The following is a 27,285-nucleotide window of genomic DNA, read 5'->3' on the forward strand; positions in this document are numbered from 1 at the left end:
CTCTGGGAGCCATCCCTCAACATCAGGCTGGCCCTCCCCTCACTCCGGATTGATTTTATAGAATTCCCTAGAAATGGTTCTTTTAGCCCCAGGTGGAAGCTGTCACCTGAATGAAATCTTACAGGTCATATCTTTTGATCTTTTTCTAGAAGGTACTAAGAAGACAGAAACAAGCAAAGCTGCCACCACAGAGCCCGAAACAACCCAGCCGGAAGGGGTAGTGGTCAACGGGAGGGAGGAGGAGCAGACGGCAGAGGAACTCCTCAGCAAAGGCCTGAGCCAGATGACTACCAGTGCTGACACAGATGTTGATACCTCTAAGGACAAAACCGAGTCGGTCACCAGCGGCCCCATGTCCCCAGAGGGCTCACCTTCCAAGTCCCCCTCAAAGAAGAAAAAGAAATTCCGAACCCCCTCCTTCCTGAAAAAGAGCAAAAAGAAGGAGAAAGTGGAGTCCTGATTCATGACACCCTTGGGCTCCCTCCTGCCTCCTCTCTCTCCTCCCCTTCCCTTCTCCCATCTCTGTCCCTGCAAGCACAGGGCTAAGGAGGGATAGAGTAGGACCCTGGACCACACGCGGAAGGGGAACTTAGAGATCACCCGACCAACCCTTCGTTTTACAGTTGCCCAAGAGAAATCAGGTGACTTGCCCAAGGTCACACAGCTAGTTAGCGGCAGAGCCTGCACTCGAATTCAGGTCTCCTGACTTCCAGTCCAGGGTTCCTTCTACTACACAACACTGCCTAGTTGTGGGCTGCCTTTGTTTGGATACTGCCCACCAATCTGAGCCTAGGGCAAGAAGGCCAGAAATGGGCCGTGAGCTCTCACAGGCTCACACTAAATCAGACAGGTCGAGGCTTCCCCTGAGTAAGGTCCATTTCTTCCCGGGAATCCAATCTCCTGCAGATGGAGCTATCTCTACATTTAAAAATCTCTCCTCTTTTCCACTTTGGGTCCCTGCCCTGCTGCTCAAAGTAACCAGCCAAAATGACCCCTCCAACAGAAAGTAATCTTTGTTCCCAAGGGCTGATGACTTAGCTTGTACTTCCCCAAACATTAACCCTGAGCTTTCTTCATAGAACCTCTTGAATGATGGATGGAAGAGCTATAAGAGGTGGCAGGCATAAGCCAAGCCATGTAACCTGAGGATTGGGGATGGTTTCATCAACATAAGAGGCCAGGAACTTGACCCTTTGAATTGTGCATCTCAGGCACTTCAAAACTAAAACCAAATTTAGCATAGGAAAAAGTTGTTTAATGCTCAGGGCAGAAATTTGGGGAAGTTGAAATCCTCCGTTGGCTTTGGGTTGTGTAAGGAGGATCAAAACAATAGAGGGAATGCTATGACTTTCTAGCTTTGCATGACAACTGGAGCAATGCACTGTACCTGCCTCACTCCTGTCCAGTAGTCAGGTGTCCCCTGACCTTCCCTCACCCCCAGAAACACTTGCTTACAGACTGAAACTGGCATCTTACTCTTGGCACCTTGACTTGCACCCTCTGAGGTTCCAACTCTGAGTCACTCTTGGTTCAGCAGAGGAGAATCAGAAATGAGCCCTTTGGGATTAATCCTCTTGCACCAGCTCTCAGAGAAATGCTGGGTGTCCCTGTCCCTGTCCCTATCTGTCTATCCTGGGGCCTGGTAATGGCCACAGTTATTGTTTTAAATGCCAACACTGTCTTCTCATGTTCTTCCGTGGGGTGTTGCTTAATGAGCATTGTTGGCTCCTAAAAATTAGACAATCCATTCTCTTGAAAGCACAGTGTCTTGAAAGAATATTTTGCCTTTTGATCTATTGTGAAAATATTTTTGAAAGTTCTTAATCATGGTTTTCCACTTTTGAGCACTTCCTATCTATAGACACTGTGCAGGCTTCACATACATTACATTCTTTAACCCTCACAGTAATCCTTTGAGGGGGGTAAGATCATTCCCATTTTGTGGGTGAGGAAATTGACCCGCTAAAAAGATAATTGACTTGTCCCAGCTGACTTGGCTAGAAAGATCTGGATCCTGGATTTGAATCCAGGTCAATCTGAGTCCAGAGCCCTTGCTCTTAACAGCTATGGTGAAAGGACAACTTTAATCCCCAGGGGTGGTGGTTTTCATCCAGGACTTGTCTCTATGACTGGTCTCCATTGCATAATGCTAGCACTTGAAGCAAAGGTAGGGAACTCCCTGTGCTCATCCTCATCAGTGCACGTGAAGTTCCTGGTCAATGTGGACTGTGGTGATGCTACTGTGTGCCTCCAACAAAGGAGAGGCAAGAGCCTTCTTGTTGGGGCAGGAAATACCATCCATAGTTGGCTATTTCTTGAGAAGGAAGGAAACTGACCTAGGACCAAGGTAAACCCAACACTGTGTTTCTGTAGTGCAATTTCCTAACTGTTACCCCAGGCTCCATCTCTGTTCTACTTCCTGATTGGGTCAAATTTTAGGAGGGACAACCCACTGATGCCTCAGAAAAATCTGTCATATGGGAAATGCCTTTAAAAGCCAATCCCTTGATGCCTTCTTTCAAAAAGTAGATTTCACATTTATTCATTTATCCTTTCATGGTATTCGTTAAGGATCCACTGACCACCAGTCATTATGCTGACATTGAAAGAGAGCCATCATTATGACTAGAATAATAAGTGGCAAACAATGTGAGAATGGTGAACACGACCTCTGATGCAGCCTTTTGTGTGCGAGTTGTTCTACTTTGGGGATGATGTTGATTGCCTCTGCATTCAACACACTGTATTCCCTTGACAATGAGGCCTCACTTAGGCCTCATTGGGTGGAATCTTGCTGCAGCATTATTCTTGGGATTTATGCCATGGGCCCACTTTCTATTGATAGATGGACCTATCAGTTGGTTCATTCCTCATGCATTCCAAAAACATGTATTGAGCTTGGGTCAGGGGCCAGGCATGAGGATAGGCATAGTTCCTGCCCTCAGGAAGTTCATGAGCATAGGAGGGGTATAGACAAATTGCAAAATAGGCAAGGGTACCAAGGTGGCATAAGAAAGCAACAATTAACTATCTTGGGGACCAGAGAAACCCTGAGAGAAGCAATGACTGTTAGGGTTTTAAAACAAAGAGTAAATTTCCAGTAGAATGAAAGGATTGGCAGGGTATGCCACGATGAGGGAAGAATGTGTGCAAAGGTGTGGACGCATGAAACGCCATGATGGGTTCCACTGAGCAACGTGGCATTGCCAGAGCATGACGTGGAAGCTCGAGGGTTGAGGGGTCCCTTCATAGGTAGGCAGGGCTGAATCCTAAGGAAACTGGTAGGAAGTGTGGAGGAGCTAGACTTCTCATGGAAGGGGTTTGGAGCCACTGAAGCCTTTAAATCAGGATAGAGTCATGATCAGAACTGCATTTTAGGAAAATCCCTTTGGTGGCTGAATGGAGACTATGGACTGGATGGGCATGGGATGGTGGCATGGAAGCTATGAGGCTTTTTTGAAATGTCAGTACTAAAACATAGTTGGTGGCCTGCTTTACATAATGTTTCCTCTATAGCAAATAGTGAGTTTCCAATACAAAATTTATTTCCATAAAAGTCTTTGGATAAAACACCTTAAGAGGGATTTTCAACGAGGAGAGGGGAGCATTCAAAGAGCTAATGTTTCCAGTTTTATTTTGTCTTGGTGTAGAATTGCTGGGAGAGGTGTCCAGCCATCCTGCCATTTCTTCTTCCTTTGCATAGAATGTGGCACACTTCACTCCAGGCTTGAGGACATGCACCAAATGCTACAGAAACAGACATGTGGTCCAAACAAATCTACAGACTATTAGAAAGGAAAGGCCATTTTCTTTGGCTCTGGATAAAAGTTGGCTGAAAACTTTGACCAATATCTGACTGGAGAAAATGTGTATTCAAGAGCTCAGATTTGGTGGGCAGTAGGTTCATGTCTGGTTGAGCCACTGTGCTTGGATGTGCCAGAGAAAAGGGTAACATTTGAACCAATGTGCTGCTCTGTGGCTGGCTGAGCTGGGAAGTGGAGAGGTTTCTGAGCTTATTTCCATCGGAAGGCAGGCAGAAGGAGAGAGGACAAGAAGGATTAATGGTTTCACAGAGACAGGCTTGGCTCCAACGACTCCCTGCGCAGTGTTGGCTGCACCCAACAGTGGTGTGAGAGAACCATCCATACCATGTGACCTTCCCCCCAAACTGCAGAAAGAGACACCTTCTAGCCCAGATCTGGACTCCCTACGAGCCTCCTGGCCTGCATGCAACCCAAGTAACTGTCTTCCTTTGGCCAGTTGACCCCCTCCACTCTCCTATAACTAAAACAGGGTTCTTCCTCTGTGAACAGATAAGTTCTTTTTAAAGGACTTGGGGGAAATTGGATGAAGAGCAGTAAGTTCTTACAGTAAGAACCCCACTGTAAAGCACTGCCCTCTGCCACTGATCCATGTAGACTGAACTTGAATCCCATTCCCTGTGGATGATACTTTCACTTGCTCATGGTGACATGGCAAGACAGTCATTCGGATGTTTGGCATTGTTGTAGCAGGGCTACTGCCAGTGTGGGGGAAAATGCTATAAATCCACTTCTTTGATTGCCATGGATTTGAAAGAACCATTTGCCCAACAGCATGATTCGCCTCTGAAAGTCTAAAAATAATTTTCAATTTTTCCATGAAGGTACGTGGAGGATAGACACACAGCCTACCCATAGGTCTGCATGACATGTTTTTTCTTTTTTCTTTTCTTTTTTTTTTTGAGACGGAGCTTTGCTCTTTGTTGCCCAGGCTGGAGTGTAGTGGCGCAATCTCAGCTCACTGCAACCTCTGCCTCCCGGTTTTTCAAGCGATTCTTCTGTCTCAGCCTCCCAAGTAGCTGGAATTACAGGAGCCCGCCACCACACCCAGCTAATTTTTGTATTTTTAGTAGAGATGGGGTTTCACCATGTTGGCCAGGCTGGTCTTGAATTCCTGACCTCATGATCCATCTGCCTCGGCTTCCCGAAGTGCTGGAATTACAGGCATGAGCCACTGTGCCAGCTGACATGTTTTTTCTTATGTGTGAATTTTATGTTCTAGTTTTGGGACAAGGGTAATCAGTTCTTGACTACTGAACAAATGAGAGAACGTTTACCCCTTACTCATTTTATACATGTAGGTCAGCAGAAGCCCTAGAGTTGGTTGGCACAGTTGTAGTTGACTCTGAGCATAGAGGAAACAGGTCTTTTTACATTCTCTCTCATCACTTGAGCTCGGTTGAACTCTCTAAGACCTTAGCACTCAAAGAGTCTGAAAAGAAATGAGGGAGAGGCTAAATTTAAGCTCTCCACTCCCACGGAAAGGACAGAGAACCCTACAATTTAAAAGCCAATGGGGCAGCCTATCATCTGTTTCACATCTGTTCTGAAATGGATAGTTTCATGGAAGAAGTAAGAGGCCTGTAGTGACTCTAAACTCATGAAATGTGCACATTGGTTATCTGTGCACATTTCCACTTGCACCATAACATAAGAAAGCATACACGGAGTGTAATTACTTCCAGAAGCCCCGTCTAACCAACCTATTCAGATGTGGCACACCTTCTATCATAAATGAGAGACCACATGTAGAGCTCGGTCACCAAGGCATGACCAACATCCCTTTACCTCTCACAGTGAGCAGCCACGCTCACCAGGAAGCAGTGCGGGGACTTCAGTGGGGTGTCCTCTAGTGGACAACACCCTTCATCATTTTTATAGAGACAGTTCCCTTGAGAATGTAGGCTTTTCATCTTAGGAACAATTAGGAAGAATCTCCAGCTGGGAGTGTTCTTATATATGCAGAAACAATGGGTCGCATTGGTTCATACTTAGGTGATATTAGGTTTGGCTATATTGATGTTTGGTGCCACTTCTAGCTTTTCCCAAGAGCTGGGTCATTGCTATGGGAAATTGGGGCCTGAAGATGGGGGAGAAATGATCACTGTTGATGCAGGGAAGGGGTTAAGGCAAAGCTGGAGTCCGAGGCTCAGTGTGAGAAAGCACTGGCGGTTTTCTAGTAGTCGAGTCCTGGGCTCCTCTCCTCACCCACTGTGTCCCGAACTGAGGCCAGCTGTGATCGACAAATTGCTTATCTCTAGGTAGTTTAAAGAAAATGTAAGAGTTTGGGGGGTGGTGGGAGAATAACTGTAGAAAGACCCTAAATTCTTCTCTCCCCCAGCAAATTATCTTGTATAATGTTTAAAAACCCAAAGGCCAGATCTCCCCTTTTAAAGTGAATCAGAAGGAGGATGGCAATTGGACCAAGGGCAGAGGGGCCACACTGGAAACACATTATAAAATGGGAATATATTTCAGGGAACCCCACCCCCACACTTCCACTCCACCTCACACCTGTTGGTCCTGCTTTGTGGGTGATTGATTGATACCCGAGGACTGCCCCACCTTTAAATTCCGGCAATTTATGCTGCAACCAACATCCCAGTGTTTGCCCTCTCCAGGAAGAGGCCAGGTGGGGGAGAACATATGGTCCAGAGCCTGACATCGCCTGGCTGGGGTACAGGCTAGCAGGAACCCAGTCTAGATAGAGTGCAGTGTTCTCTAAAGCTATGGATGGTTTCAGTGAAATGTCTGTGTCTGACAATCGTCACGCAAGAGTACTTACTGTCTTCCCTTGTACATACATTGTCTGTGTTTAGCTTTTCCTAGTATTGTGAGGTTTCAAATAGGGGTTCCATGTAAATACTCTTTCTGCTACTGAAATGCCAGCCCCCTGGAGTATGCATCACCCCCTCAAATGGTTTTGCCTTTCTCTATGCTAACACTTTTTGAGCCACTGACGTGCAGATTGATGGTTAGTTTCTTGGGCTTTTATTTTGCAATTTTATATATATACACATATAATACATATATATTTATGGGTTGGTTTTGTATAGTTTTCTGTTTGAATCTCTGAGCACCAAAGCTGCCCTTTGATTTTCACGAGAACTTTCCAAAGCCACTTCCTGAGCCCTCCTGCTGCTTTGGTGTCTGACAGTGATGCTGGGGTGGCATCTCTGCCCGTGAATTTCTGTATGTGTGTGCTGTTACCTCACCTGCAGATATGACCCTAGTAAATCTAACGTGCTTGGCTTCCCAGTGTGTGTGCCCCATCTCTGTCGGCTCCTCAGCTCTCCTGGCTCCCAGGGGAGAAGTCAGAAAGGGGGCCCTGTGGAAACATGGACCATGCAAGAAAATTGTACCCTTGAAGCCATTTCTGACACGTGGAAAGCTGAACATATGTCTACTTGTGTTCTGATTTGGGAAGGGCGGTTATAAAATACTAGACTCCCCTGAAAAGGAAATGGCCATGTGGATTTGAAACAGCTCTGTAGAGGAAGCTCAGTTTAGGGGGGTTGGGATAGGAGAGGAACACTGCACAAACGTACGTGTGGATGGCCCTGCAGGGCAGCAGCAGCGGCAGATCTATAGGCTGGAATGGAAAAGGGTGTCGGGCCAGAGTGAGAATCTTGGAGAGGGCTAAGAAGTCACCCCAAGGGGTGAAAGGGGAATGGAGAGACTAGGTGGGGAAAAAGGAAGAGAGAAAAGAGGAAAGAGAGCCTTTGGCTCCTCTTTATTCAAAAACTACTGTAGAAGCTCAGTATTCCTTGAGCATCCACACATATGTGGCAGGTGTTGTTTAAGTATCTCATGCATCGCACCCACTGAGCCCCCATAAAACCCAGAGGGTGATTCTGTTATTGCTACTTACTTTACAGATGAAGTAAGGAGACTTTTCTTGGGCCACAGGTTAATATGTGGTGAAGCCCAGGTTCCACTAAGGTCTTGTAGGTAACCAAGCCCTGGCTCTTTCCACTGCTCCTCACTGCCGGGTGCCCTGAGCACAAGAGCAGTCCCCGTCATCACTCTCAGGCCCACTGTTCTGGGCAGGTCTGCTTTCCACAGACTGCCTGTATCCAAGGGTAGAGCCCCTCTTCCTCCTCTTGCATCTAGGTACCCTGAAGTTTCCACGCCTCCTATAAACTTGGAAACAAGGAACCCAGCCCCTCGGGTGCCCCAAAGCCATCAGTTTCTCCCTTGCTGCAGTCACCCAGGAATCCACCTGTAAGGAATATGACTTCTGTGTGCTCTCACAGCTGTGTGCATCAGTCAGGTCAAGGATAATAGTCAATCTGCTGACACCACTTTATAAAGCTTGCTACAGTTTAAGATTGTCGTGCCGAGACCAGCCTGACCAACATGGAGAAACCCCATCTCTACTTAAAATACAAAATTAGCCGGGCATGATGGTGGGCACCTGTAATCCCAGCTACTTGGGAGGCTGAGGCAGGAGAATTGCTTAAACCCAGGAGGCGGAGGTTGTGGTGAGCCAAGATCGTGCCATTGCACTCCAGCTTGGGCAACAAGAGCGAAACTCCGTCTCAAAAAAAAAAAAAAAAAAAGAAAAGAAAAGAAAAAAAAGATTGTCACGCAAACCCACAAGTTGGACTCTTCCTAAGTTTGCACTATGACTAAAGGGAAACAAACGTAGGAGCAGAGTGCCCTCTATCTGCCAGAAATATTAAGAAATTTCTCCAGCGCATATACAGCAGTCCCCACTTATCTGCTGGGGATACTTTCCAAGACCACCCATGGATGCCTGAAACCTTAAATAGCACTGACCCCTAGATACACTATGATTGTTTCCTATACATATATACCTCTGAGAAAGTTTATGAATTAGAAACAGTAAGAGATTCACAATAATAATAAATTAGAACTATTAATGTGCTGTAATAAAAGTACAATAAGCATTACTTGAACACACGCATGGTGATACTGTTACAGCCAATCTGATAACCAAGACGGCTACTGAGTGACTAATGGGCAGGTATTGTAGACAGTGTGAATACACTGACAAAGGATTATTTGTGCTCCCAGGTAGATAGCACTGAACAAAGTGGGATGATGAGACATTGCAGCACATTACTTAGAACAAACACAATTTAAGGCGTGGTGGCTCACGCCTGTAATCCCAACACTTTGGGAGACCGAGGCGAGTGGATCACCTGAGGTCAGGAGTTTGAGACCAGCCTGACCAATATGGTGAAACCCCATCTCTACTAAAAGTACAAAAATTAGCCAGGTGTGGTGGCAGGCGCCTGTAGTCTCAGGAGGTTACTTGGGAGGCTGAGGCAGGAGAATTGCTTGAACCTGGAAGGCAGAGGTTGCAGTGAGCTGAGATTGTGCCACTGCACTCCAGCCTGGGTGACAGAGTGAGACTCCATCTCAAAAACAACAACAACAACAAAAGCTTATGAATTGTTTATTTCTGGAATTTTCCATTTAATTTGCTTGGACCCTGGTTGGCCACAGGTAACTGAAACTGCAGGAAGTGAAACCCGCAATTCACTACATGTGAAAGGAAAGTAGGGCTGGAGAAGTGGGAAGGACCCACAGCTGAGGCAGCTCCTACTCAGAGGGAGCAGTGAGGGTGGCAGAGAGATCGTCAGGAAAATGTGGTGGAGACCCCTGCTGGTTTCAAGAACAATGAGCAAAGTGTTGGGGTTCATACTGCCAGGGCCCTGTTTGCAAGATCTAAGTAACGAGGAAGTGAGGAAGAGTCAGGGATGTGAAGCACCAGAATCCAGATACAGTCAAGAAAGGGTGCCGTGGCCCCCCTAATCCTGGCTACCTGGATAAATATGAAAAAAGAAACTTTCAGCCAAGTTATTGTGGATTCCACCACTGCCACCCAGATAACTGGATCTCAAATCTGGCAAAATGTAACCATAAGAAATAGAAAATGTTGCTTTTCTCTTCATTTGTGCCTTTGCACAGGGGGATGCACATCTCTGACAGCAGCCAACTCTAATCTGGATAGAGATATCACTGTGTTAAGAGTAAGCATGGAGAAAAATCACGTCACAATTCAGTAGTTTAAAAGAAGACCAAGCTGAGAAACTAGAACACATTGTCCTCAATGCCACTGAGTTACTGCAAGAAGCAGGAGAAAGGTTAAGGAAATCTCTATTAGTATACCATTTATCAAAAAGATCAGCCAGTTATGAAAAGGGAGCACTTTAAGTCAAGAAACATTTTTTTTAGTGTTGAAAAACACTGCTCTATGTAAACACGAGGCATAAGCCATCAATAGCAGGTTGAATGTTATTTATCATAGATGAGAACGTAAAGACGTGTCTAAACATGGAAGGATCCCAAGCCCACCCCTTGAAAAAAATTAGACAATCGTGTCCAGTGGATTGGAAAAGGTATATAAGTGAATAACTCAAGAAGGAGAAAGGCATGTGACTAGAATAAGGTAGCAAGCAATGAAACCAAATAAATGTATTGCTAAGCCTAATTTTTCATTAACCAACTCAATGCAAATGTTTAAAAAGTAGTTATTAGAATATATGTATATTATAAATAATAATTTGGAGCAGCAGGGAGTTAAACATGCTAAGTTTCTCATTATTGGCAAAAGAGATTTAATAGATTATTTTTTAAATTGTTGGAAGAATATTGGCTCAATTACATATAAAATTGTTGTATTAGTTCAGGCTGCTATAACAAATGGCCAGGGATGGGGTGGGTCAGAAATGAAACATTTATTTTTTACAGTTCTGGAGACTCAAAGTCCAAGATCAGGATGTCAGCATGGTTGGGTTCCGGTGAGGGCCATTTTCCAGGCTGTAGATTACCGGTTTCTCCTTGTATCTCCACATAGTGGAAAGATAGAGAGTTCTCGCCATCTTTTGTAAGGCACTAATCCCATTCGTGAGGGCTCCACGCTCATAATTTAACTTCCTCCAAAATTAGGAGGTCCCACCTCGTAATACAATCACATTGGGGATTAGGAGTTCAACATATGAATTTGGGAAGGCGTAAACATTCAGTCCACAGCAATTGTGAACTTAGAGATGGTTTATAAGAATTTAAAAGATAATCTTTATTAAAAGGCTCTATATCTTCCAAATCGCTAAAGAGAAAAGTAACAATAGGAATTCAGCTAAGATGGAGTAACGGACTAAATTTACCATCCTGCCTACAATAACCAAAAAACGAATAAAATATATGAAACAATGGTCTTCAAACCACTTCACATCCAGCAGTAAAGAACGATGATGCTGGAGAGTTGAGAAATCCATGAAGTGACCCCTATCTATGATTGTCCCAGCTTACTGCCTTAATAGAATTTCTAGGCCATGGCACAGGAAGGGTGAATCCAGGCAGAGCCTGGCAAACTCAGTTAAGCAGATGGAGCTGAGAGTCCTGGGAGAAGAAGCTAACTAGAGTTTGCAGGATAGGGTAGCAGAAGGGAGAGACTGTACCTAGATGCAGATGTGCCCCTCTGAGTATTCAGATGAATACCAATCAATATATGTATGTGAGGAAACTACCCAAGACTAAAAACCAAAACAAAACAAAACAGCCTACCCAAAGGATTAGAAGTAACAGTGCCCAGTACCAACATGGGGTCAGGAATAGTGTCTGTCCCTTCCAGGCTGACTGAAAAACTTCATGATTCATGGGTCATTGGATGGAGTACACTTGAGAGAACTCTGTCTTGCCTCGGTAGTGGGAAATAGTTAGCACTAGAATAAAGACTGCTCTGGTCCTGTCTAGCAAATCTTAAACACAAGACCCGAAAGGATCAAACTGTTTCTAAATAACTACATGCCAGAACTAAGGTCAAGATTATTGACAAGAATACAGAAACATGTAGCACCCAACAAGAAAAATGTACAACATTCGTTATCTAACAACAGATTACCAGACTTGCAAAAAGACAGGAAAATGTGACTAACAATGAAGACAAAATATATATATATATCAATCAAAGCTGACCTAGAACTAATTCAGATGTTGGATTTGGCAGACATATTATCATAGCTGTATTCCGTATGTTCAAAAAGTTAAGTAGAGACATGAAAGATATTTAAAAAACACAAATCAAACTTCTGGAGATGAAAACTACAACGTGTGAGATGAAAAATACACTCAATGGAATTAACAGCAGATTAGACATCGCAGAAGAAAAGGTTGGTGAACTTGAAGACACAGCAATAGAAACTATCCAAAATGAAACACAGAGAGAAAGAGAGAATTTTTAAACATTAACAGAGCATCAGTTAGTTCTTGGACAATTTCAAGCAACATAATATATGTGTGCTTTCAGTTTCTGAAAGAGAGAAGAAGGCAGAAAAACAAATTGAAGAAATAATGGCCAACATTTCCCCAAATTTCATTCAAACTATAAATCTACAGATCCAGGAAGCTCAATGAACCCAAGCACAAGAAACGTGAAGATAATCACACCAAGGCACATCATTAACACATTGCTCAAAACCGGTGATAATGAGAAAATGTTAAAAGCAACCAGAAGAAAAAAACTATACACAGAGAAACAAATACGAAGATACAAGCAGATTTCTTCTCAAAAACAGTGCAAGTGAGAAGACAATAAAATGACACCTTTAAAGTACTGAACAAGAAAATGTCAATGTAGAATTCCGTGCCCATTACAAATCTCTTTCTAAAGTGAAGATGATTACACAGCTGGCCTTTTAACAACAACAAAAAAGTGAAGATGAAATGCTTTTTCAGATTTACAAAAGCTGAAAAAAAAAATCCATCATCAGAAACAGCACCTTCAATAAATCTTAATGTTCTTCATGTAGAAGGAAAATATCCAATGGAAATATGAATCTGCACAAAGGAGGAAGAACATCAGAAATGGTAACTACAGGAGGAAAGATGTAAGATTTGGGGGTTATTTAAATTTCTCTCTCTCTCCTTTTTTTCTTTTTCCTTTTCTTTCTTTCCTTCCTTTCTTTTCTTTCTTTCTCTTTCTTTCTTCCTTCTTTCATTCTCTTTCTCTTTCTTTCTTTCTTTCTTTTCTTTCTTTCTTTCTTTCTTTCTTATCTTTCTTTTTCTTTCTTTCTTTCTTCTTTCTTCCTGTCTTTCTTTCCTTTCTTTCTTTCTTGTCTTTCTTTCTCTTTCTCTCTTTCTTTCTCTCTTTTTCTTTCTTTCTTTCTTTTCTTTCTTTCTTCTTTCTTTCTTTTTTTTTTGACAGAGTCTCACTCTGTCACCCAGGCTGGAATTCAGTAGCACCATCATGGCTCACTGCAGCCTCAACCTGGATTCAAGCAATCCTTCCACCTCAGCCTCCTAAGTAGATGGGACTACAGGTGCACACCACCGCACCTGGCTAATTTTTGTATTTTTTTGTAAAAACAGCATCCCACTATGTTGCCCAAGCTGGTTTTGAACTCCTGGGCTCAAGTGATCCTCCCGCCTTGGCCTCCCAAAGTGCTGGGGTTACAGGTGTGAGCCACTGTGCCCACTCTAAATTTCTTTAAAGGACAACTGACTGTATAAACAAAAATTCCATTGTGGCATGGGGTTTATAACTTGTAAAAACAAAATGTCTGACAACAATAGCACAAATATTGGGAGAGGGAAATTGAAGTATACTACTGGAATGTTCTTCTGCTATACATGAAGTAATATCAGTTGAAGGTGAAGGTATGTTGTGATAAGTTAAAGATATAAATCCTATAAACCCTAAAATTGTCAGTAAAATTATAAAACAGTTACAGCAAAGTTTTTCATACTCAGCACTATTAATATTTTGGGCTGAATATTTCAGATTGGGAGAAAATATTTGCAAAGCAGATATCTGATAAAGAACTTGTATCCAGAATGTATAATAAACTCAACGCGGGATACTCAATGATATCACAATAAAAACCCAATTAAAATGGCAAAAGATTTTAATATATACTTTACTAAAGAAGACAGTTGAATAGCAAATAAGCACATGAAAGGATTATCAAATGAAAATGAAAGCCACATGGGATACCACTACCCATCCATTAAAATGGCTAAACTTAAGAGCAAAGACTATACTAAGTGTTGACAAGGATGTGGAGAAACTGGAAGTCTCATACACTGCTGATGGTAATGTAGACAGTACAACTTTGAAAAGCAGTTTACCAGTTTCTTAAAAAAAAATTAAACCTATATCTACTAAATGATCTAGCCATTCCACTTGTAGGTTTTTGCCCAAGGGAAATAAAAGCATATGTTCATACAAAGACTTGTGCACAAATGTTCATAGCAGTTTTATTTGTAATAGCTAAAAACTTGAAGTGACTCAAATTCCCATCAACTGTTGAATAAACTGTGATATACCTATATATTGGAATAACACTCCACAATAAAAGGAATACATTCTTGATGCATGCTACAGTATAGATGAATCTCAAAATAATAATGCTCAGAGAAAGAAGCCAAAGAAAAGTGTATACTGTATGATTCCATTTACATAAAATCCTAGAAAATGTAGACTAATCTAGAGTGACAGGAAATAGATCAGTGATGACAGGGGTGGGTGTCGTGTGGGGTGGAGGGATTACTAAGGGGCACAGGGAAGCCTTTGGGGGTGATGGAGACGTGCGTTACCTGTGGTGATAGTTTCATGGGTGTACACGTATATCAGAAATCGTTATATACATTGATATACGTAAATACGTGCTATTTATTGCATGTCAACTGTACCTCCATAAAGCTCCTAAAAATTAACTTATACACCAAAAGTCAGAAAAAAGGGGGAAAAAGCAAGGGAACATTTTAAAAATGAAAAGCAGAACACCAAGTAGAAGTATGACTAGGCCAGGCACGGTGGCTCACGCCTGTAATCCCAGCACTTTGGGAGGCCAAGGCAGGAGGATCACTTGAGGTCAGGAGTTCAAGACCAGCCTCACCAACATGATGAAACCCCGTCTGAACTAAGAATAAAAAATTAGCCAGGTGTGGTGGTATGCTTCTATAATCCCAGCTACTCTGGAGGCTGAGGCAGGAGAATCACTTGAACCCGGGAGGTGGAGGTTGCAGTGAGCCAAGATAATGCCATTGCACAAGAGCGAAACTCTGTCTCCAAAAAAAAAAAAAAAAAGAAGTATGACTAAACGTATGTTTTCAGCATAAATATGAATGGACTAAACTATTAAAATTTTTAAGGGAGGGTTTCAGATTGGGTCAAAAAATGAAATCCATTGTCTGCTGTACAAAAGATACATATCAAATAGCAGAAATGTAAATGATAAAGGAATGAATGTGCAAAGAAACACTTAAGCAAATGTAACGGAAGGAAGAACAGGACAGGGTCAAAGGTTTAGGGGCCTGATTTACACAAAAAGCCCAATCCACAGTGAAGACATCACAGTAGAAAACTTTTTTTTGTGTTGAGTAACATACCATACACTGCAAATAGTAACACCGTATTTGAATGTATTTAAATATCTAAAGCAAAAACAGCTGGGGGAATCTTAGTCTGTTTTTCCTGCTAAACAGATTACCTGAGACTGGGTCATTTATAATGAACACAGATTTATTTCTGTCACATCTGGAAGCGGGGAAGTCCAAGATCAAGGCACCAGCATTTGGTGAAGCCTTCTTTCTGTGTCATCCCATGGCAGAAGATAGAAGAGCAAGAGAGGGTGAGAGAGAAAAGGGGGTTTTTCTTCACCCTTTTATAGCGAAACTATTCCCATGATAGCAACACTAATCCATTTGAGACAGTGGAGTCCTCATGGCCTAATTATCTCTTAAAGATTCCGCCTCTTAGTACTGTTACAATGGCAATTAAATTTCAACATGAGTTTTGGAAGGGATATTCAAACCATAGCAGTATATGAAGGAAAATAGACAAATAACAATTATAGCCAGGAGATTTTAACATGTCTCTCTGCCCCTCATAATTGATACAAGAAATATATACATATATAGATATAGACTATATATATGAATTTAGACTATATATTCATATATTTTTATATGCATGAATTTATATATGAATATAGAGGATTTGAAGAATGTAACAATAAAAACATCTTGATTTAATAGACGCATATATATCCTTTAGGCAGAATGCACATTCCTTTTACATGGCCATGCGATAGTTACAACATGATAATTCACAAGAAACCTCCTTGCCTTAACATCCTCCTTATACCTAACGTTGGTGGGCTTCCTACTGCCACTACCAACGATGCCCACCAGGGGACGACGTTTCCTTTCTCTCCTTCCTCTGCAGAAACCGGTCCAAGCAGGATGCCTTCCTTTTTCCGGCAGGCAGCCCCCAGCAGTACCATCACAAACCTTGGTCTCTTCTTGTCACAGGCAAAGGGATGAAGGATAAGTGGTGAGTCTCCTTACATTCAAGACCTTAGAATTCATTTGATTACTATGTCTGAGCAGCTATTGACATCTATTAATAATATCTAGTGCTTGCTGCCCAACTTCCTAAGAAGTCCTCATCTTTTGGGCATCCAGAGTGATGGCCCCAGTCCACCTGGGTCTGTTCTCCAGGCCAAGAGATCATGCAGAATAGTGTACAGGAGCCCGGGGCCCCGGAGCCACACTGTTTGGCGTGAACCCTGATTCCGGTTCATGAACTCTGTGCCCTTGGGTAAGTCACTTAACTTCTCCAAGCCACAGTTTTTTCATCTGCAAAACAGGGAAATAATCAATATGGAAAAAAATCAGAATCTAGGGAAATAATTTTTGATGATTTAAGATTATTTTAATTTTAAACTTTTCAGTGGGGACACCATAACATTTTCCACTGATTCAGACCTCTAGACATTGGTTTCTACTATTTTTAAAACTAATGCATGCACATACACACAAACACATGTGCACACACACACACAGACACACAACTGCACACATCCAAATATGCATGCACACACACACAGCCACACTCACATCATTGGCATCATTCTAAAATAAACTTAAAATTGATTATCTCAGTTTACATTGTTTTACCTGTTCAAAATATCCTGACTTCAGAGTTAGGAACAGGAGTGCTTCTCTAGAGGTGGGTCTTTGCTTTGTACAATCTCAGCATACAACAAAGATCATTTCTGACCAACACAACTGCTCTGAACCTTTGGCAGTGCAGGGTTTGCATATCATTGGAGGCTCAATACTCTAGACATCGAAGAGTTTTACATCAAGCTGAACATTTTAAGTTAAATATATTCTATCTTCCTACTTTTACAAATTCATCATGAGCTAGAAAGCTAGGTTCAAATGTAGAGTTCAGACTTGCTGGAGCTCCCCAGAGGAAAATGGCAGTGTGGGGTGAGGACCATTATCCTTCTGTTCCCAATGCTGTGTCCATCCCATGACACAGGTGGCTTTGTGAGCACACATGTGGACACCCAGAGCACATGTCCAGACTTCATCCATACCCCCAGGCAAATGGCTGCTTTCTGGACACCCTGTGAGTCCCTGGAAAAATGAACTCTGGGAAGAAACTGTGTGGACCCTAGAAGTAGACTGCAGCTGTTTGGGCAGAGAATTTGGGGTCCTAGATCACCAGGGCACAGTGTAGCACCAGGTGAGCGTGTCTCCTTGGCCCCGCTCACTCCACCCTCATGAAAGGCATGGCCAAAGAAAGGGTCAGGCAGGGCCCTCTGAGGCACAGGACCCAAGCCCCTTTTATCGGGGTCTAAGGTCAGTATCGCTGCCCGAAGTCCCAAGGAGAGATCAGGAAACGGTAGTGACTCTCTGTGAAGTTCCTGAGAAGGCAGTGCAACATCCTCATTCCCATTCATTAAAAAACAAAACCTGACCACAGGCTTGCGTGGGAGATGTTTTATTATAAACAAGGCAAGACAAACGCTTGCCAAGATTTGTCTAAGACAGCTGGTTGATTTGTCAGTTTAACGAGGGCTGGAAAAAGCAAAGCCTCCTTTTGCCTTCACTGGGGTCTAAAGGCTGCAAGAATTTCCTCACGGTGATACTGACATTCAGTGACACCAGGAACCCTCTCGTGGTGTTAAAATCTTAATGCTGAGCCGTAGCAATGCTCTCCCTCCCACTCTGGCACTGGAGCATGATACAGACAGGCAGGAAGTGCGCTGGCCTGTTGTTGGGTCACTGTCATTCTGGCTTTCTCCCTTGTAGGGCTAGAAAACTAACTTTATCAGATCACCCAGAGGTGATCCGGCTTAGGATGACAACTTATTTGCCACAGATTGCACTTTTGGGTGGCTACTTCCTCAATGCATTTAGGGAGGCACCTTCATCGTATCTGTTAGCCATCTCCCAAACACTGCCACTCCTGGGAGAATACCATGGGTCTCGAATCCCGGCCTCTGTGTGACAATTCTCATCACTGTCACTAGAGGCAGCAGCATTTGCTGACCTGGCCTTTTGCTCTGGGCTTTATCCTAGCTGTATTGTCTATAAATATCACCCATAACCCATGAGCCAGCTTGCGGGGCAAATGGGATTATGTCTCTTACTTTCTTTCCACTCACTGTTTGGGCTCCACACAGCCATAGTGACAGAACAGCAAGCACTTCCCTCTTGAGGCCTCCCCGAGATGCATCTAGAGTTGTCCTAATACCCAGGAGGGGTGACTGGGTCCAAAACCCAGCTCACAGGCTTTGTGGCTCCTATCACCCCAGGGTGCTATCCCAACATCATGGTGCTATTTCCTCTCTCAGCCCCCAGCTGTCCTTGAGGGAGACAAAACCTAGTGGCTGTTTTCCTGGATGAGAAGGCAAGCTCCTCTGAGGTGCAGGGTGCGCTTCTTCCTCCTTGTCACTCCAGGACCTAGCAAGGCACCTTAGCTTATGCAGGGTAGAGGCTCAGACATTTATAGAACTAATTCAGAGCTATAGAACATTAGAGCTGGAAGAAGTTGAGATCACATAGTTTACTGCTTTCCTCCATTCTACAGATGAGGAGACTGAAGCACAGAGGTGAAGCAGCTTGCCCGACATCACACTGCTGCTTAGTGATAGAGCCAGTGCTAGACCTTGGGGCGCCTAACTGTTACTGTTGGAGGCTCTTAACCCACTGGGATCAAGAAGGTGTCAAGAGCTAGACTCTCTCTCCAGGAAAATGAACACAGACACAAAACCTTGCATATATGCTTCCAGGTAAAGAACCTGCCTGCATTTTGGTACCACTACCTGCTGGCCTGTCCTGAGCATGTTATGTCATGAGAGGGCAGGTGAGTGGGACTCTGGAGCCAGGCTGCTTGGGTTCAAGTCCCAGCTCTGCCACTGCTAGCTGTGTGGTTATTTAATGCCCTCACCTGTGGGAGGCTCACGCCTGTAATCCCAACACTTTGAGAGACCAAGGCGGGTGGATCACCTGAGGTCAGGAGTTTGAGACCAGCCTGGCCAACATGGCAAAACCCCGTCTCTACTAAAAATACAAAAATTAGCTGGGCATGGTGGCAGGCACCTGTAGTCCCAGCTACTCGGGAGGCTGAGGCAGGAGAATCACTTGAACCTGGGAGGCGGAGGCTATAGTGAGCCAAAATCGCACCACTGCACTCCAGCCTGGGCGACACAGCGAGACTCTGCCTCAAAAAAACAAAACAAACAAAAAAACCAATCGTGATGCCCAGCTCTTTGGGTTGTTGTTAAACATGAAACAATTTGATCTGTTTCAAGCTCCTAGGCTGGGCGTGGTGACCTGTAATCTCAGCATTTGGGGAGGCCAAAGTGAGAGGATTGCTTGAGCCCAGGAATTTGAGAAAAGCCTGGGCAACGTGGTGAAACCCCGTCTCTCCAAAAAAAAAAAAAAAAAAAAAAAAAATTAGCTGGGCATGATGGCGTGCACCTGTGGTTCCAACTACTCGGGAGGCTAATGTGGGAAGATGACCTGAGCCCGGGAGGTCAAGTCTGCAGTGAGCCAAGATCACACTACTGCACTCCAGCCTGGGGGACAGAGCAAGACCCTGTCTAAAATAAATAAATAAAGCTCCTAGAACCCAGCAGGACATGGAAGAAGTGGTCGGTGTCAGCTGTCATTATTATTATAACCACCAAGTGAGTCCCTAAATGAAGACCAACAAGCAGCCACAATTTGAAATAAGAAAAGGATTTGAAATCCTGTGATGAATGTTTGATTTCATCTCCTCAAGTTTATACTCCAGCCCTGGATGGCAATCACAAAACAATGACTATCTTTTGAGGAAATCTTGCTTTATGTCTTAAATTCTCACTAGTGACATAGAATGTTCAATAGACGGTGGTTTCTTTTGCAGAAAGTTGAACAAAAAGCTTAAAAATAATACTTATCTCTGTGTTCAGGGAATTGGGTCAGGCCCAGTTATTTATGTCTGGTGAATTGGCAGCACCCTCCCAGCCTTGCTGTCCTGCCACGAGGCCTCCCAGGGGCACTCTTCTCACACAGGAATCAACCAGGTTTTCTACATTCTTCTACATTACATTCTTGCCTCAAATCCTTCCAGATTTAGGCTGGACCACATAGTGAGACCCTGTCCCTTAAAAAAAAAATTTTATTTTATTTTATTTTTTCAGTTAGCCAGGCGTGGTAGCCTGCACCTGTAGCTACTCGGAGGCTGAGGCAGGAAGATCACTTGAACCCAGGAGGTCAAGACCAGCCTGGCCAACATGGCAAAACCCCATTTCTACAAAAAATACAAAAATTAGCTGGGCTTGTAGCCTGTAGTCCCAGCTACTTGGGAGGCTGAGGTGGTGGGAGGACCACTTGAACCAGGGAGGTCAAGGTTGCAGTGAGCCAAGATCGTGCCACTGCACTTCAGCCTGGACAACAGAATGAAACCTTATTTCACAAAAAAAAAAAAGGAAAAAAAAAAATCCTTCAAGATTGCCCATGCCTCACTGGGCACGCCACTCATTCAACACAACTTGTAAGGATACCTTTTGGATCTGGCCCTAACTATGCCTCCAGGCTCACTTGCTGAACTTGAGGACACCATCCCATGTCCTGACCATCCTGTGTTCCTGTGCCCACCTCACCTACTCCTCACCTGGCCCTTCAGTGCAAGTGTGGTCTCCCATGGCTCACTACCAGAAGGGGTGGTCTCACCATCCTCCACCCAGTGTAACTGCGGTGCTCAGCCCGGTGCCCAGCCCGGTGCCCAGCAAACCTGCTTAGGGAGAGAAAGCTCTGAAACCACAGGCACTCTGAGGGGCTGCCTTTCCTGGTGCAGAGAGCACAAGGCCCTGGAGGGCTTTCTCTCCTGGCTGGTCATTCACAGGTACTAGAGCAAGGATCAGGCCATGGTGCTGTGGAATCTTGATGGCATTAATTTAAAGTGTATCATTATTCATTACAAAAATCAATCTCCTTTCCAATAGCAAAAGGAGAAAAGACACTTCCCCTCCCCACCCCCAGTTTTTTTTCCACCATCAAATAATGTTCCTCAGCCCCAGGGAGGGGTAGAAAGCAACACCACAGAAGGACGTTGTTAAAATTTTCTTCCCACTGTGGTGATTGCGTTCCCAGAACTGATTAAGGCTAGAACGGTTTGGCTTTCCTAGGCTGAAGGTTTAAGAAGCCATGTGAGGGGTTTGAAAGGAACAAGACAACGTTTTAGTCTAGGACATTCTATGCTGTTCCTTCCACATCATCAAGTCCCTAGAAATCTGACTAAATCTTGCACAAGCACCAGCAGCAGGGAAGTTGGCCCTGAGATGCCACAGCCTGAGCTGGTGTGGAAGGCAGGATGGGCTCAGACTCTGGTCCCTCACCTGCCCCTGACTTCTGTGTAAGGCAGAACTTTCTGAAGAACCTCCACTTATTAGACTTTCTTTTCAGCCTATCAGCCCTGCCTTTGCAGCCAGCAGACTTGCATTCATACACCAGCATCTCTACTTACTGGCAAGGTCAATCACTCTCTCAAGGACTTGGCTTTTTGATCTGCAGAATGGGCTCTGTGTGTGGCCACCCTGGTCTCCTAAGGTACTGTGTGGGCCTCCCGGGATAAGGCAGGTGCAGCCCTCATACTATACCTGGAGCCAAGTGCTTCCCAAAGGTTCCTGTTTATTATTATTATTATTTCCATTTTTAACACAACAAAACCAAAACTCAGGTTAAGGAATTTGCCTAAGAACAGGGCTGAGGCTGGAACCCCATGGAACTCCTAGCTCCAGCCCAGGGCTCTTTCCCAGGGGCCTGAGATGTCCTGCCCCAGTGACAGCTGCACGATTCCTTCTCCATTCAAAGGGAGGAAGGTGTAATGAATGTTTTCAGGATTCCAGATGCTGAGATGAAAGGAAGCTCTGGGATGTCATTACCCAGCCTGTCTGTCTTATCACTGCCTTTGAAGTTTATTTTGGTGGCAGGGCATGATGATTTCCCTGCATCTGGTCCCTGTGGCCACTTCACTGGGCCCTCGACCCACCTTCGCCCTTGCCAGCCCCTGAGCCTCGCCCTTCAGGCCCTCTCTGGCTGGCAGATGGGGCTCCTGGCAGGAAAGCCCACCACCCGCATCAGTTCCGAGCAGAGATAGTGGAGGGCAGACTGGAAGCCATCCAACCTCACCCCCATGCCCAAATGGCCCTCTTCATACAAAAGGCACTGTCCTTCAGTGTCCCCTCACTGCTTTGCTCTTTAACAGTGTGAAGACTCCTGGGAGGGTGACACATTACCACAAAGGTGTGGGCCACTGCCTTTAGGATTGGTGCAATTTATGGCAATGGAGGGGAGAAGGGTAGGTAACAAGGAGGGAGACGTGGAGGCCGCAAGACAAACCTCTCCTCCCTCACAATTACAGGGAAGGCTGAATCATTAAAGACATGAATCAGATTGATTCTCGTGGCTTTAAAAACAAACACCACAGGACCAGCGTGACCCGACAGCCTGTTCTTATCCACAGAGGCTTGTGGTCTCCATTGAAAAGAAGCAAAGACAGCACGTCCCAACTAAAAGACTGTGTCATCCTAAAGGGTGAGACCATCATTCTTGTTCTTCCATATAAGAAAGAGACCCATGATCCTGGGCTCCTGTTTTCGTGTCACTGTGGGCTTGGTTGGGTCATTTTGGCACCTGGAGGGGAGCAGGCCATTGAACATGGCAGGAGAGGCACAGACTCAAAGTGACAGGGGCAAGGTGAGTGTTACGGGAGCATTCTGTTCCACTTCCTTTCTCCAACCTTCCAGCCATTGCTGGGAGCCCCAGGGTAAGGAGGATGCTGAGGTATGGGAAGCAGAAGAGGACAGTGGTCCTGACATTGCATCCTCTCAGAGGCAGGGTGAGCCTTTCTCTGCTAGAATGCCTTCTGTCATGTCTGGGCTCATGAGAAGAGGGCGAAACTCAGGAAGTGGGCTGGAGGGATGCCAGGATGGACACGTTCTCAAATATCTCCCCCGCTGCCTTTCACCAAGTTTGAAATTCTGTCTCTCACTTATCATGTATTTCATTTATTTAGTTCTCCATGGAACCTCTGACTTTTTTTTTTAGATGGAGTCTCGCTCTGTCACCCAGGCTGGAGTGCAGTGGCATGATCTTGGCTCACTGCAACCTCTGCCTCCCGGGTTCAAGCGATTCTCCTGCCTCAGCCTCCTGAACAGCTGGGACTACAGGAGTGTGCCACCACGCCTGGCTAATTTTTTGTACTTTTTAGTAGAGACCGGGTTTCACCGTGTTAGCCAGGTTGTTCTCAATCTCCTGACCTGGAACCTCTGATTTTTAAGAGCTCCTTTTAAAATGCAAACTCACCTTTAAGCGGTAACATTAAAATATTCCTATCAGCAAGCTGGAAGAACCATCTTTACAGGGAGGGATGGAGCTAGGCCACTTAACTCAGAGAGAAGGGCAGCCAGGTGACCTAGTGGTAAACCTGCCAAGCCAGGAACAGAAAATCTGTTTTCCATGCTGTTATAGGTTGAATTATTATTTGCAAATAAGGTCATTGCAGATACAGTTAGTTAAGATGAAGTCATACTGGAGTAGCATGAGCCTTTAATCCAGCATGACTGGTGTCCTTATAGAAAGATGATGCGAACGTACAAAAGGAGGATGCCATGGGAAGTCACACAGACACCCAGACAAAGAGGGAAGACAGCCACATGAAAGCAGAGGCAGAAATTGGAGTCAGGCTGCCATGATCCAAGTAACTCCTGAAGCTACCAGAAGCTGGAGGAGGCAAAGGAGGATCCCTCTCGAAAGCTTTTGGAGGGAGCCTGGCCATGCCCACACCTTGATTTTGGATTTCTGATGTTGTAAAGGCACCCAGTTTGTGGTGCTCTGTTACAGCAGCCACAGGAAACAAATATCTCTAGCTCAGCATCTAACTCACAAAGTGGCCTGAACAAATGCTGGCTCCTATCTGAGCTTCTGCAAAGTAAGGTGATTGCACTAGGTACACTAGGATCCCTTCAGCTCTAACAGCCACTTCAGGGTTGTTCTGAGGTTAGGAAAGCAGTTCGTTCTTTCAACTAATAATTTTTGGGCATTTTCTGTACCAGGTTCAGAGTGGTGAGCAGGTCTCTGTCCCCAGGGATGGTATGTTCTTGCCTGTCAAATGGAAGATGAGCCACTTAAGAAAGAACTGGGCACAGGAGCCATGCACTGTGGTGTGCACCTGATATCCCTGCTATTCGGGAGGCTGAGGTAGGAGGATCCCTGGAGGCCAGGAGTTCAAGACTACCTTAGTTATGATGATCATGCCTGTGACTAGCCACTACACTCTAGCCTGGGCAACATAGCAAGACCCTGTGTCTTAACATTTAAAAAAAAAATAAAAATATTCTTAAAGCTCACTATTATAAGAAAAAAAAAAAGAACTGGACACAGGCTGAAGCCAGGAGGAGCCTGAGTCCCTGGAGCTCCCCCAGAGCAGGTCCCAAGGAGCTAAAAGGCCATCAACAGGCCAAGGGCTGAACCAGAAAACACACGAATGGGGGCGAACCTAAAGATTTCCCAATAAGTCAAAAAGGAAATTAGCTACATGATACATTACAATGGTTGAAGTTTAGGAAGGTGTTTAACTTGCATTTAAGCATTTCCTGCTTCGTTATAATTTTCTTCCCTGTGAATAACTTTCTTCATCTCCAAGAGATTTGATATGAGTATAAGTCTTTGAAATAATAACATATTTTAAGAAATACACAGCTACAGAAAAATAAGACACTGGGTTTTTGGGGGAGGGGCAGGATTGTCATTATTTTCTAAGCCTTACCTTTGAGCCAGGGCAGCCATGAGACACCTCTTGCTAAGAGAAATTAATTGATTTTTCAAATTAGTTTTTTTTTCAGTGCACACAGTTCCAAACATCAAATTGAGCTAATATAACAAAACATGATTCCCTGTCCCATCCTTCCCCACCCCACCTGCTCCCCTCTCCAGAGTCTTCCACTTTCAACTGCTTTTTTCCTAGGTTTACATATCTTCATATTTCTAAACAACATGTGTATTCTATTATCTTATACTTTACCAATTTGAGATATTATCTACTGACTTCCTATTATGCTAGATGAGGATCTAGTTCTCTTATAGCATCATCTCCATCCGTCTGCTTCCTGTCCCCACTCCTCCCCATGCAATTAGATTATGGTTTTTGGTCAGATTAATATTATCTGTTTATATCACTATGCCTGGACAAATATTATTCACAGCTAAGCATTGTAGTGCACTATGATTATGTTTCCTTTCTTACCTTTTGTTTTATCTGTAGTTAATAATTGCCTTCTTTTTATTTACTTAATTTTCTGTACTTATTGCTAATTTATCTTGCAACTTCTGAAAGTCTCTCAAACACTTTTCTACAAAGCCAACAACATCAAGCAATCTAACTGTTCTTTTTTTGTTTTTAATTTCTGTTAGAAACATCTCTCATGAAGATTTGCCTTCTCCTATCTAGGCTGGTTTTTCTCTAGGCTTGCCAGGCTGCTGTATACCTGTCTTTCTGGGACCAATTTCTTCTTGCTGCCATCCTTGGGATTTTTAAATTTATTTATTTGTATTTATTTATTTATTTGCCTTTCTCTTTGAGTTGGATTCTCTGTTTCTTTGATGTCTTCCTCTTTTTAGTTTAATACCTTGTTTTAATGGAATACATGCTCCAGTAGTCTGATCAGGTTAAAATGATGGTTCAACAGTGATGGCCACAGTGATGATGTTCCTCATCATGGCTGTCCCTTGAGGACACTGCTTCAGTCTGAACCAGGTGCCCTGTACGTCATCAGATGTCACTCTGGAATCTTTGTTCACCGTACTCTTGGTGATTTCCTTCACTTCTCTCCTGGGTTGAAATTCATTTTCTTTTTTTATTTTATTTTATTTTTATTTTTTTATTTTTTTGAGATGGAGTCTCACTCTGTCACCCAGGCTGGAGTGCAGAGTGCAGTGGTGCAATCTCGGCTCACTGCAAGCTCTGCCTCCCAGGTTCATGCCATTCGTCTGCCTCAGCCTCCCGAGTAGCTGGGACTACAGGTGCCCGCCACCACGCCCATCTAATTTTTTGTATTTTTAGTAGAGACGGGGTTTCACTGTGTTAGCCAGGATGGTCTCGATCTCCTGACCTCATGATCCACCTGCCTCGGCCTCCCAAAGGGCTGGGATTATAGGCATGAGCCACCGCGCTCAGCTGAAATTCATTTTCTTTATCCCATGTCCCATGTCCTTCTCTTTCTTGCTATACTTCCAACAGCTTCTAGTAGTTTCCTGAGAAAGCAGACATGGGAGACAGATCTTTTGAGACTTTGCATGTCCAAAGATGTCTTTATTATGCCCATATACTTCCTTGATTATTGGCTACCTAGAGAATTATAGCTTGAAAAAAATTTAATTTCCTAGGTTGGAAAAATTTTCAGTAACTTTCTGCAATTTGGGGGGCATTGCTCTACTGTCTTCTTGCTTTTGGTGTTGCTATTGAGAAGCCCAAAGCCATTCAGATTCTTCCTCCTTTTTATATGGTATAGTTTTTCTCTCTGGAAGCTTTAAAATCTTCTCTTTGTCCTCAGGGTTCTGAAATATCATGATGAGATGCCTTCACATAGGTTTAGTTTTAATCAATTTTCAGGATTCTCACTGAGCCCTTTAAATCTAGAAAGTCATATAAGAATATGAAATTTTCTTCAGCTATTGTTAATGATTTATTCCCAATAGAACAGCCTTCTCTGTTCTCCTTTGCAATTCCAATTGGTTGGATTTTGGATCTGCCATACTCACCCTCTAATGTTCTTATATTGTCTCTCCTACTTAGCATTTCTTTGTCTTTCTGTTCCATTTTTAGGAAATTTCTTCCAGTTTAGTTTCCAGTTCTATTGAGTTTCTTTCTGTCATCATATTGTTGTTATTGCTCATCAAATGTTTTATTTCTTTTTAAAATAACATCCTGTTCTTCCTTCATTGATGCAATCTCTCCTGTTCTCCAGGAATATTAACAACTTTTTAAAAAAGTTTTCTTCTTTCTGCATTGACTGTTTTCTCTAGGCTGCTTTCCACTGTTTATTTGTTTGGGTCTCTTTATTCCACATTAGAGAACTTTGTCAGTGTTTGGCTGTCTGTTCTTGGCTAAGATTGGAGTCTAAAAAGCTGTTCTAAGAAGTTCTGA

The 27,285-nt window shown here is 43.8% G+C and overlaps 1 protein-coding gene and 1 long non-coding RNA gene across 2 annotated transcripts in view; both read left to right on the plus strand.

Annotated features, from left to right (window-relative positions):
• Nucleotides 1-7,073, plus strand: part of ADD2 (adducin 2) — a 113,134-nt gene extending 106,061 nt beyond the window's left edge. The window contains exon 16 of the mRNA XM_055241103.2: nt 150-7,073. Within this exon, the coding sequence (XP_055097078.1) occupies nt 150-460 (311 nt within the window). The 3' untranslated portion in view covers nt 461-7,073. The remainder of the gene's footprint in view (nt 1-149) is intronic.
• An 11,508-nt stretch (nt 7,074-18,581) lies between these two features.
• Nucleotides 18,582-27,285, plus strand: part of LOC134732472 (uncharacterized) — a 39,928-nt gene continuing 31,224 nt past the window's right edge. The window contains exons 1-2 of the long non-coding RNA XR_010115673.1: nt 18,582-18,960; nt 22,504-22,676. This is a non-coding gene — a long non-coding RNA (uncharacterized lncRNA). The remainder of the gene's footprint in view (nt 18,961-22,503; nt 22,677-27,285) is intronic.

This window comes from Symphalangus syndactylus, chromosome 14 (assembly GCF_028878055.3).
Source record: "Symphalangus syndactylus isolate Jambi chromosome 14, NHGRI_mSymSyn1-v2.1_pri, whole genome shotgun sequence".
Lineage (NCBI taxonomy): Eukaryota > Metazoa > Chordata > Mammalia > Primates > Hylobatidae > Symphalangus > Symphalangus syndactylus.